Source organism: Microtus pennsylvanicus, chromosome 2 (genome assembly GCF_037038515.1).
Source record: "Microtus pennsylvanicus isolate mMicPen1 chromosome 2, mMicPen1.hap1, whole genome shotgun sequence".
NCBI lineage: Eukaryota > Metazoa > Chordata > Mammalia > Rodentia > Cricetidae > Microtus > Microtus pennsylvanicus.
Window position 1 is genome coordinate 103,987,669 of NC_134580.1, and position 13,300 is coordinate 104,000,968.

At 38.9% G+C, this 13,300-nt stretch overlaps 1 protein-coding gene across 2 annotated transcripts in view; it reads right to left on the reverse strand.

Annotated features, from left to right (window-relative positions):
- Positions 1–13,300, reverse strand: part of Cops2 (COP9 signalosome subunit 2) — a 29,227-nt gene that overhangs the window by 15,568 nt on the left and 359 nt on the right. For both annotated transcript variants that reach the window (XM_075962037.1, XM_075962036.1), the window contains exons 2-3: positions 4,502–4,615; positions 3,033–3,110 (exon numbers count right to left, since the gene is read on the reverse strand). In XM_075962037.1, coding sequence (XP_075818152.1) covers positions 3,033–3,110; positions 4,502–4,615 — 192 coding nt within the window. The remainder of the gene's footprint in view (positions 1–3,032; positions 3,111–4,501; positions 4,616–13,300) is intronic.

A 13,300-nucleotide genomic window follows, 5' to 3' on the forward strand; every position in this document is an offset into this window, starting at 1 on the left:
ATCCATAAAGTTCAAAGTAAAATATAACAGTCTTTGTCCATCAACATTAACCCATCTATTCCCTTGTTCATCATATTCCCCGTGTATGACAAAGGTTCTGCTGTAGTCTTATACATTCCCATACTGTGCTTCCTTATCCCAGAGCTGTTCCTTTTCTTGTATATATATATATATATAGAATATCATTATTATAAAAGAGATTGTGCAAAGCTCATTTTCCACATAGCCAGCTACTCGAGAAACCCGTTTATGCCTCAGCGGTGGCTAATACCGGGCTGTCTGCCACTGACCTCCAGGAAGCCTAGTCCCATAGGACACGTAGCTCCCGTCCGGCATAATGACATATGTCATGTCACACAGACGACACTGGAGTTGGTGTGGCATTGTGGTTAATAACTATGCAGATATCAACTATTTCTCCCCATTACATGTTTCATTTCTCTCTTGAACTGGTTGGCTTTCCCTAAGTCTCAGGACTCATCTCATGTAAGAATATTATTGCAGGGGCTGGGGAGGATCTGGGAGGAGCTGAGAGAGGGGGAACTGTACTTAGAATATATTGTATATTTCAATTAAAAGAACGAAATTATCTCACACAGGGCCCTACTCCATAAGACACAGTTAATGTTGCCACTGCAACATTATATTGTGTGGCTGTTTATAAGTTGCGTTGGGTTATTCCAGGAAATGGAAGATCTGGAGAAACAAAGGGATAATAGTGAAATGTCCAGCAGGTAGATATTACGGGAGTGTACCAAAGTAAGTCAATGCTGGAGTCTTAACTGTACAATCCTATCTAGTCCCTACACTCTCTCACTGCTACTAACCTCTTTCCTTAAGTTGCTTCTTTCAGAGAAACGGTGCATTAGCAGGTATAAATACTTTCTTCTGGTTATTGGGGTAAGGAATAAAGGAATGATAGTTAGCTACAGGTATCTTTTTCTGACTATGGAAGTTTCATGAGGACATAACTAACATGGACTATCCTATAAGCAACCTAATAAACATAAAGTTACAGAATGTATCTTTTAGAAAGAAAAGGATGGTGAAATAAGATTGTCTCAACTTTGGCATACATTTTAGTACGAAAACAGGATTTCAGATAAAGGTACTTCTGAACTGCTCTCGCCCTACTTAACTTTAAGCTCAGTGCTGCAATTTGAATGTGAAGTGTCCCTGTAGGCTTGTGCTTGAATACTTGGCTGGTGAACTGTTTGATAAGACTGTGGGAGTTTAGGAAAAGGATTCAAGTTCTTTGAGTGACAGCCCTAAGGTAATAACCCAGCCCTACTTCTTGCTCACACTTCTTTTCCTGGGTGCACAGGTACATGACCAGCATCCTGTGCCTGCCACCATGCCATTCCTGCCTGCTGTCATACCTTCCTCGCTATGACAGACTGGATCCCTCTAAACTGTAAGCCACACACACAAAAAGTCCTTTCTTTCTTAAGATGCTTTTATAAAGGGAATATCGCAGCAATGAGAAAATAACTAAAATAATCATTCCTCTCTCCCCAATTATTTGTGAGGGTGTATAAAATATAATTTGCAACCATGGCATGGATGTGGAGGCCAGAGGAGATCTTGTGGGAGATGGTTCTTTCTTTCTACCACATAGGTCCCAGGGATTAAAACTCAGGCGGTCAGGCTTTGTGACAAGAACCTTTCTTTACCTGATCATCTTGATGGCTCTAGACACCCATTTAAAAAAGTTATATTAGATGGACATGGTAGTGCATACTTTTAATCCCAGCATTAAGGAGGCAGAGGTAGGTGGATCTCTCTGAGTTTGAAGTCAGCCTGGTCTGCATAGCGAGTTTCAGCACAGCCAGGGCTAAATAGATAGACTTTGTCTCAAAATATAAAAGAAAAAAGAGAGAGAGGGAAGTTAATAAATATATATATTATGAACAAAATCAGGCAGGAACCTTAAAAATTATGTTAACTGTAATTAAAGATTGAGAGATTAAGTAAACTGTACACAGAGCAAGTGAAACAGAACTTTCTAACTATACTGCCTAACACTGCACAGCCACACAGGTTCTACTGTGGTTCCTACTAGAAAGTGAGTGCAGACACTGGTGACTACTCTTGAACCAAGTCTCCTACTTAAGTGTGACAGAAGCAAATGGCAAACCAGGAAGACAATACAATGATATAACTAAACCTATCTTATCCTTTCCAGCTCTGTTCAAAGTAAAATAGAAAAACCAAGTCTTAAGGGCAGTTCACTGTTTAAATGGACTAATGCCAAAGCCACCGTTATATGTGAAGATAGCAAGTTTTAAAGGAATCATGTTTTCTTACAAATTACAGCACCTTAAAAGTTGACATTCAAGCCAGGTGGTGGTGGCATAAGCCTTTAATCCCAGCACTTGGGAGGCAGAGGTAGACAGATCTCTAAATTCAAGGCTAGCCTGATCTACAGAGTGAGTTCCAGGACAGCCAGGGCTAAATAAAGAAACCCTGTTTTAAAAACAAACAAATCAAAAAAAGTTGACATTCAGCATTTAATGTTATCCTATTTTTTTGTTAATTCAAATCTGGAAGAGATTAGTCACCTGCTGCTTCTTTCATATTTCCCTAGGTCATTAATTTAAATGTAGAAAACACTGGTGTAATATCACTATAAAAATAAACAGAAAGCATAGGGGCTTTGTGCAAAAGTAGAACCAGAAAGGGTAGATGCAACACAGATGTTTCCTTTGTTAGCTAGATTTAAGTTACATATATAAAATTAACAGTGCACATGTTTTGAATGGTTCTGATATTTGGGGTCAAAGACTTGAGCTCAAACATTTTACTGATAGTTTCTGTAGGAGAGGCTCAAGGAGCCAGTCTTATTAAGGATGGGAAATGACACCACAGTCAAACACAGACGTGGTATCATATGTGGACATAGATGATATGCAGTCCACACATGGACAGATGTCAATGTAATGACTTCAGAGGAGGAGACGTACAGGGTATGCTGCAGGAGGCTTGCATGCAGTTACTCAGGTGAGTTTAATTTCTCTAACAGTAAATCTTACCAACTTGAAGTTAATCTTGATCATCTGTTTCAGTGCTTTGAACCCCCATTCGCCCTTCTCACCTTCGAGCTCCAAAACCTAAAACAGAGAGAGTTTTAGAACGGACAACCAAGGTATCAGTCTTTAATTAATTTCTATAAGCTATTCATGAAAAATTTCACTAATTGTCAATGTAATTTTTAAGAACATTGAGAGAGAGGACTTCTTGGGATCCTTGGGTAAGTGAGCTGACTCTTGAGCTCTGTCACATAAAAGGACTTACTTGATTATGCAGGCCCAGAAAGGATTCCCCTACCTGAATCTTTAGTAAAAGCCACCACGTTCAGAAGTCAAGAAATCAATGTGATCTGTTCCCAGAAGCAACAAGATTAAAGGAATAATAGTGCTGACCAAGAGATTGTTTCTCTAGTTTGGTTTTCAGGACAGAGACCCTACTTCACCAATGGCGTCATTAGAAAAGACAATAGGAAGCCTTTCTGAAATACATGCTTATCCACAATGCAATCCTGACTGAATTATCACAAATACCAGACACACATTTCTGAAACAAATTACTTTGGATTCAGTGCACATGCTATGGTTTGGAAATAAAATGCCTCCTCATGTGTTTGACACTTGGTCCCTAACTGATGGTGCCGTCTAGGGAGGGTAGAGCTTAGCCAGAGGAAGTGAACCACTGGAACTTGCCTGGGAAGTGTAACCCAATTCCTCTTCAGGCCCCAGACTCTCTCCCTGCTTCTTGGTGTCTTGGTTGCCTTTCTACTGCTGTTGTAAGACACCATGCTCAAGGCAACTTACAGAATGAAGTGTTTAATTTGGGTGTACTGTTTCAGAGGGTTAGAGTCTATGGTAGTGGAATGAGGGCATGGTGGCAGGACAGCTGAAACCTCACCTTGATCCCCAAGCAGGAGGCAGAGAGAAAGAGATATTGGGGATGGCATGGACTTTTGGAACCTCAAAGCCCACCCCCAGTGACACACTTCCTCCTCCAAGGCCACACCACTTAATCCTACCCAAGAGTCCCCAAGTGGGGACCAAACATTCAAACATATGAGCCCATGAGGGCCATTCTCATTCACACTGGTCTACTGAGTTGGAAGAATCCCAGTGACATGCTCTGGCCAATATGGCTTCCCTGCTATGAGGGATATCCTAGAGTGAACAGAAATAAATACTTCCATCCTTGTTTTTGGTCAGATACTTGGTCACAGCAATGAGAAAAGTAACTGATATAGCATCATTAAAAACAAACAAGCTGGGCGATGGTGGCGCACGCCTTTAATCCCAGCACTCGGGAGGCAGAGGCAGGCGGATCTTTGTGAGTTCGAGACCAGCCTGGTCTACAGAGCTAGTTCCAGGACAGGCTCCAAAGCCACAGAGAAACCCTGTCTCAAAAAACCAAAAACAAACAAACAAACAAACACCCCCCCCCAAAACTTCAATACATAAAATCATTTGGAAATATAAACCTTTTGAAAGCTGCTCAGTGCTGCTTTTGGATCATCTTCTTTCAATGCTTTGGAATTATAGTACTGATTTTCCAAATCCACATTGGGCTCAGAGTTACTATCTTCGGAGTACTCCTGTATATTGGAAAAAGAGATAATAAATGAAAAAAATAAACTCACAAATGGTACTATAAAAAGTGAATGCTGCCAGGAAAAAAAAATTTTTGTATGAGCAAAAAATGCTTCTATGCAAGCATGAAGATACGAGTTCAAACTCCCAACATGAATGTAAAGAACCAGGCATAATTGTGTAAGTGCCTGTAATTCTATGTCATGTGGAGGGGTGAAATGGGCAGAGAGAGGAGGATTGCTGGGGCTTGTGGCTACCAGTCTAGCCCTAGGTTCAGTGAGATGAGGAAACCTGACAGCATCCACTCACTTCCACATGTATCCATTCACACATGTGCATATACTAAACATACACACCAGAGACACATTAAACAAGTAAAAAAACCCCAACAACTTCTGTGAAATTGATGAGTATTTTGTAATCTTCGTTAATACATTAAAATCTTAACTATTTAACCTTTGCTTATATTGCTTGTTGGTCTTTTTTTGTTTTTCGAGGCAGAATTTCTCTCTGTAGCCCTGGCTGTCTTGGGAGTCACTACGTAGACTGGCCTTGAACTCAGAGAGACAACAGCCTCTGCCTCCTGAGTGCTGCTATTAAAGGCGTGCACCACCCCCACTTAGCGTATATAAAAGCTATGTGGACTGTGGAGATGGCCTGACAGGTGTTTGTGCAAATCAGAACATGGCCTGTCAGAGCCTCTCCTTCCACAGAAATTCTATGATTGAAATCAGGCTGTTAGGCTCCGTGGCAAGTGCTAACCATCTCACCGGCCCAAAAGTATTATTTTAGATGGCCACAAAACAATCATTTTCTCCTCACCTACAAGTCATTACAAAGGGATAAGTTTATATCAAAAGAACGGTACTGGAGGGAAAGAGAATAAACACAAAGACAAAAATATTAGAGTTGTTTTAAATTCAAATATAGTTTATTTCTTCAAAAAAATACACATGGAATATTGTAAAGGCAGAGGCATGAAGAAGTTTCACTGAGCACAACGTTTAGGAAGCTCTTACTTCAAGATGGCCTTTTCAGCGGCCTTGTAATGCATGCCCTCTGCAGAATGAGAACACAAACGCCACTCATTCTCACAGACTAAAGACTTAAGTTCAGTTAGGCTTAACACTTGAAACTCCACTGCAACACTTCCTTCAGGGACAAGACCAGACTGGGTAAACATATTTCATGATTCCTTTTCTTCTTAACTCTTGTCACTTAGAAAAACTAAGAAAGGTTCTTTTTTTTTTTTTTTTTTAAAAAAAACTACTAGAGAAGAAACAAACCAACTGTCTATCACAGTGACAGAGGTTGTAACAGTAACAGTCCAAGCTGGGTTTGAAAGACAGATAGGCCCACTACCTAGAAGACAGGTGAGGTAAGGAGCACAGTGCAGGCAAGAGCGGCACACAACACGAGGCAACACAACAAGCGCTCACAGCAACACTCCCAATTCCTGCTCTTCAGCCACACACTTCTCTACCAAAGAAAGTTTACCTTCCACAAGCTACACCAGCCCTCCTGGTCTCCTTTTTAACCCTAAAGTCCGACCTCATGTAAAAAGGATAATCTGCACAAAATGTCTATTATCTAGTACATTTAATAAAAAATGACTTCCTGTCGCTCACAAACTAAGTTGAAAGTAGTAAAAATCTGACACCTGCCCATATCCAGCATCTCCTACAGAACCCCGCCCCCCCCTGCTGCAGCCATCCTGGCCTTTGACCACAACTGCTCAGACTTCTTCACCTCGACATGCTATTCCTCTCTTTGCATTTCTCATCTGGCTATCTAGGATCAAGCTTCTTAAAATGTGGGTTATGATCCAATGCAGCCAGGGGGTGGGGCAGGGCACACAACACAGGAACAGATGGATGGGACCTGAATGTGATGAGGGGATGCCACAAAAAATTCAATAGCAAAAGATATCTGAATACATTAATTACAAAATTAGTAAGAATTAATTAATTAGTAATTAATTAATTAATTAGTAAGAACCCAAATCTGTTAGCACTAGCCAGATTACACAGAGTGACACCACTGCAACCTGGCCTGTGGACATAAAAACAGGCACTTTGTACTGCATATGTAAATGAACAATGTCTCAAACACCTTGGCTCAGACTTGACTAGTCCCTGTTATGAACTGTAGTGTATACGCCTCACATACGGTCCTCTGCTCTAATAGAAGCCAACAGTCTAATTACGGAGAAGAAAGTCTTTAGTACTACTCTACAGACATCCCTCTGCAGTCATTAAATTAGTATTAGTATTTGGATTGTATTGTTAGGACTTCTGATTTTTAAAATTGCTGTTTAATTCACTAACTTGTTGCATTAAAAAAAATCATTAAGTGAACTCTGGCTTAGGATCAGTGCAGACTTCCCAGCAATTTCCAAAACGGACCAAAACATACCTATGTCATTTTATATGTATTTATGTGAAGCAGTAATGTCAGCATCGATGGCCAAAGATCAAAGCTATCAATCAATTGTGGAAAACAGAAGATGCTGTTATCTGTGTGTGTCCTACACTCAAAAATCATCTTGCTGTACCAAAAAAAATTACCTTTTGGCAACCCAAACCACCTGAATGCAGCCCTGAATCTGAAAATGAAAGAAAAATAACTGTGACTGCCATATTGCAAAAAGTGTAAGATTCTGGACTCTTATTCAGTGGTCATTTATTTAGTTTGGCTTTTAGCTGAAAACATAAAGAAACAAAACAAAAAACCAAAATCAGACTAGGATCAAGAAGGGAAAGGCAAAGAGGCACAGTCCAGGCAGAGCTAAATCAAGGACTTTCCAATAGTGAGGAAACAGAAAATACTTTAGAGGCCCAAGAGATTAGCTTGAGTTACCATACACCCTGAGACAATTGTGACACGACTGGGAACAAGCTCTCTCTATTTCCTGCTGTACTGCCAGTGTGCCTTCTTAGTCACAAAGCAGCCCACTGGCTCTTCATTACCGAGAGCGGGTTAGGACAATGGATGCTTGAGCTCACGTAGTAGAATGAAGAAAAAAGAAAGAGAATGTGGTTAAGAACACAAGATGTAAATGTAAAAAGACCACCTCATAGGCACTGGTAAAGGAAAACAAAGATAACTACAAAGATTACTAATGGCTTGGTAACATAAGATAATCAGAGTAGAGAATTAGATGAATTAAATACTGCTAACTGATTTGTTTCTGCCAAATGAATAACAATTTGTAGATGTTTCAATGAAATGCTTTTTGTAGAACCCAAAATTTCAGTCTATTTGGGAATATCCTTAATAAAGTATTAGATATAATAAAATTCTAGTTAATCATTTGAGTTTCAACTATCCAAACTTAAAAAAAAAAAGCCACACAAGTTAACCTGTACTAATTTGTATTCCATGTAAATAGGAACCATCTTTTATTCAACCCAGACTTTCATTCTTTAGATAAAATTTCCATGGAGAGATAAAAATCAACGTGACCTTGGATCAAGTTCTCATTCTCAAATGTGTTCTTTGGATTTAAGGATGTTATTGTCCCGATGCTTTCCCTTGTCTGTTAAGTTTGGGGGCTATAGGAGGCTTCCAGTTCTCCCTGACGCCCAGGCATTCATAAGAGATATAATGCCCAAGTGCAAATTCATTTTGGATGCTCAGAGTTCACAAACTTACTATAATATATTTTTAAAATGTTTTATTATGAACTAAATGTATTTATGTATGCTTATTACTGATGATTTAAGTAAAAAATTAATGGATTTAATTTTATCATTACCATGCAAGAACTGTCAATTGCTAATCTAGTTATTCTTGTTTAAAACAAATTCTTTACACAAAGTATAACAATAAACTAATAGGTCTTTTTGAAAATTCACAAAAACTTTTATTCTAAATCAGAATTAGTCTTTGACTGTAGCTTTAGGAAGCAGTGTCCAACAATACTGATGTGGATTATAGTAACACTTTTTTTTAAATGATTTTATTTTATTTGATTTTTTTTAAAAATTTATTTATTATGTATACAATGTTCTGTATGTATGCCTGCAGGCCATAAGAGGGCACCAGACCTCATGGTGGTTGTGAGCCACCATGTGGTTGCTGGGAATTGAACTCAGGACCTTTGAAAGAGCAGGCAATGCTCTTAACCTCTGAGCCATCTCTCCAGACCTATAGTAACACTTTTTGAAGAAAATTACCTTTATTGGAGTGTTTGTTTTTAGTGAACTGCTTTTAACCTAAGACAGCATTACCCAGTTTAACAGTATACCTTGTCAATATAGTTTCCAATTACAGTTTTAAAAAAATATTTATTTTATGTGTAGGAGTGTTTGAATTTATGTATGCATGTGCACCATGTGCATGTCTGGTGCTGCAGAGGACAGAAGATATTAGATCCCCAGGAACTGGAGTTATAGACAGTAATAAGCCACCAAGGGGTGCTGGGAATAGAACTCAGGTTCTCTAGAAGAGCAACCAGTGTTCTTAACCTGAGTCATCTTTCTAGCCTCAGTTTTCTTTTTTACAAAAACAATATTGCAGACTAAAAACAGGCCAAATTGTTACCAACAGGAAAGCAGTCAAACAAAATACAGTACCGCCACATCATCTCTGGAGCTGTAAAAAGAGCAGTGAACTGGCAAAAAGGCTCAGTAGGTAAAGGTGCTTGCTGATAAGCTTGACAACTGGGATTTTAGCTTAAGTCCACATAGTGGGAAAGAACAGGCTCCCACACGTTGTCTATTGACCTCCTCGGGCACGATGTAGCACACTAATACAATACTTGTAAAAATATTTATAAAAGTAAATTTGCATCTTAGATAAATTAAGAGTAATACATAAACTATATCCTGATTAAATAAATGAAGGAGACACAGATGTTTAACATAGTTGCTTATGAGGGTGTAATAAGAACTGGGCAGATGAAGACTGTGTACAAAATTTTAGGTCTGTGCATGCAAGCGTATCCATGGCAAGAGATTCTGTTGGATATACTCTGTGGCTAAATCTCATCCTCCACCCAAACAGACACAAAAAGCAAAATCTGAGGGCATTAAAATATATTAAGCCTAGAGAAAAACCACCAATAACTATTCATTCACGAATGCCAACTATGAGTTAGACCAAGGAAACATTAGACTCACAGTTTGGTGAAACTATTCTATCTTAAAGACAGTAGTTTCCATGTAATTCATTTAAATAATTACACTCAAATATATCCTGACTATAGAACAGAATTTTAGAGAATAACTTTGGAAATAAAGTCAGTTTGCTTAAATTATTTCTATAACTGTTAGATGGATCAGTGGTAGGAGAGAAACAACTTCCCCAAGTTGTCCTCTGAAATCTACATGTGCATCATGGCACACATAAGTATGGAAATGAAAATTTAAACATGCAAGAAATATTATTAGAAGCACTAAGTAACTTTATGGTACAATTGTTAAAGTACTTAATTATACTACTCTATCAATTGTTGACTCAATGGTCAACAGTGGTCTATATCTTGCTAGTACTATCTCTTACCTCTATAACTAACACTACATGGGTTAATACTGCTTAGAAAATGCCCACTTTTGCCAGTAATTAAAATAAAAAAGACTGCAAAAATAAGGAGTCAAGTGTACCGAACTTTTACATTTATTCTTTAACAATTTGCTCTTTTAAGTACTGGACATAAATCATTATTTACCAGTTTGAACAAAAATAGTATGGAAGGGACTGAAGAGATAATTCAAGGGTTGCGAGCACTTACTGCTCTTGCAGAGGACCAGCATGTTCCATGTTTGTGGCTCACTGGCTCACAAACATCTGTACTTTAGTTTCAAGGGATTTGACACCCTCTTCTAACCTCCTTGGGCACCAGGCAGGTTCTCAGTACTCAGGCATGCACTCATACACAGATAAAACACTCATACACATTAAGTAAAAATAGTATGGAGACAGATTCTTAATTTTCAGGACCATTCCTGGCCATCTATTTCCACTATACCTTGCTAATACAAAAGGTGGTTTAAGGCATTAAAATATCTGTGGACAAAAGATAAAGACATCCTGAGTATCACTCTGGTCAGAAATGCTCATAGTGCTATTAACATTTGTTGTGGGCATTTGTACACTGTGTAAAGATTATTGCTGTCACTGGTGTAATGAAAAGCTGTTCAGCCAGTAACTAAGTAGGAGAGACAGGCAGGACTTCCAGGCAGAGAGAGGAAACTCCAGATGAATCTAGGCACACGAGAGATGCCAGCCAGAACTGGAATGAGTCAAATACACAAAATGGGACAGAGACAGAAGCCACAGGATAGAACAAGATTAATAAAAATATGGGTTAATTCAAGTTATATGAACTAGTTGAAAATAAGGCTAAGCTAAAGACCAAGTTTTCATAATTAGTAAGTCTCCTTGTATTTTGTGAGCTTGTGGCCCAAAGAAAAATCTGCCTACAAACATTTTAATTAATGAGTTAATTCAAACAGAATCATGTAGTCCAGTCCAGCCTCCAACTCAGTACGTGGCCAAGAATGACCTTGAGCCTCTTCTCCTTCTTCCTCTCTTTACCACCCAAGTGATGTAGGATGATAAAAGTATGCTACCACATCTAGTCCATGTGGTGCTAAAAGCCAAACCTGGGGCTTTTGAAATGTGAGGGCAGCACTCTAGCAAGTGAGTTATATCTCCAGCTCCACTTAATAAATAGCCAATTTTTATTTTAGCAAACACATTTTAAAAAAAAGAGGGAAAGAAAAAAGATTCTAGGTTGGCCTGGTGCTGCAAGTCTGCCATCCTCTAAGTTCAGAGCCAGCTTGGGCAAACTAGTAAGACTCTGTCTTAAAAAGAAAAGGTAGAGAGAAACCTCCTTAAGACAGCATGTGACTTCTGTAGACTTTCTAAAAAAGAAACATAAAAAGATATAGGCAAAATAATTACTCAAATAAAAGAAAAACATCTCTATCAGCTGTGGAATGGCAGTCGTTCTTATCTTTTTAAACACATTCTGATTAAAGGATACCGACTAGTAAATGTAAAGAAATTATGTGAAAGATGTCATGCTACTAAAATTTAACTGTTAGTAAAAGGGGTATATCAGTTCCCACTAGACATGTGACTGGGAATCTAGGACGGTATCTATATGAGGAATGGATAAGAAGAACTTTTTAACAGAATGATTGAGGAAGAAAAAATCAAAATCTCATTTAATTTTGCAATAGTGTAAAAATCTTAACTCTTTCTGTTAATGTTTTTAACAGCTGAAGCAACTGCATACTTAACTTTATTATACTGTGCATGTAGTAGGCCTTGAAAAGCAGGGAAGCAGCCAAGTAGTACAAACACTATATGTCTAATTAAAAAGCTTCCAAAGCGGGGTGTGGTGATGCATGCCTTTACTTCCAACACCTGGGAAGCATGACTGAGTGCCAAGCAAGCCATGGCTACATGTGAGACCCTAACAGAAAACATTCACAAACTAGTAAAGTCCAATAGAGTATTTCATAAGAGTCTCGTCTTCATTCCTATATTGTATCTTCAAGTTAATCCTAGTGAATAGTCACTCATTAAAAAATTCGTGTACTTAACAGATTATTATCAGGAAAGGAAATAAAAGATTTTAAAAACACGACAAGCTAAAATTACAAACATCCGAAAGAAACACTTGACAATTTAAAAACTACCTGCAATAGAAATAAAAGCAAAACAAGAGAGGAAAGTTTAGTTATCACAAGTAACATATTAAGGAGCTGGAGGTATCCCCTTAGGTACTGCCTCAGGCATAAACAAACACAACAAAATGCTACATTTAAGCAAATACTAAAATATCTACTATGACTCTCCAGTCGCAGCATTTCCCTCTTCTTTTTGCAAAATATGCCCTTCTGTAAAATGCAAAATTAAAAAAAAACACTTGGAAATGATTTACGGATTCACCCATACAAAGAAGTCACACAGTAACTCAAACCCTAAATATTCACGCTCTGAGGCTGTGGAACATTAAAAAATGAACCAGACTTCTCAAAGCATCTACTCGACAACTTTACCAAAATGCAACATCACCGTAATTCCCAAGGACCAAACAAAATGCTTCTCAATTGAGAAGCAAAACTGACAATAACAAGGGGCATGGCTCCCAATTCTCACACAGATGTACGTTTTTTGACTATCAACATAATAATAAACAAGGGTTCAACTTTAAAAACCTGTAGGTTCATTTACAAATTAAACCTTAAATAAAAAAGAAATCACATCCTCAAACTAGGCAAGTTTGTTTACTTCTATCCTGTTGATTCAAACACCGACGCTGGGAAATTTCTTAAATCAAGGAAAAAAGTCATTGGTTCCAATTCCCTTAATCCTCGCCTCTCCCCAGCCCAAGCAAACAAAAAGCAAACCCTTCTCAGCTTGTCATTTTTTAGAGAACAGAACAAGCAGTTTAACTACTTTCTCCGCTTCTATTTTTGCTCTGAACCTTTACCTGGGACCCAAACTGACCCTGGATGAGACTCTTAAGCTGTTTTCGGGAGCCTCCCGAGTTTCGCAGTCAAGTCTGGGAGCAGGATGGACGCCCCCCCTCCTAGTTTTCAGCCTCCCAGCATCTGGCACCGGCTGAGGTCCAGGGTGAAGAAGAGGTGGGCCTGCGGGGGCCCAGACCTCAGCGCCGGGTCCCAGCGACTCGGCGGCCGGCACGGAGGCGTCGAGAACCGGCCGCGGCCGGC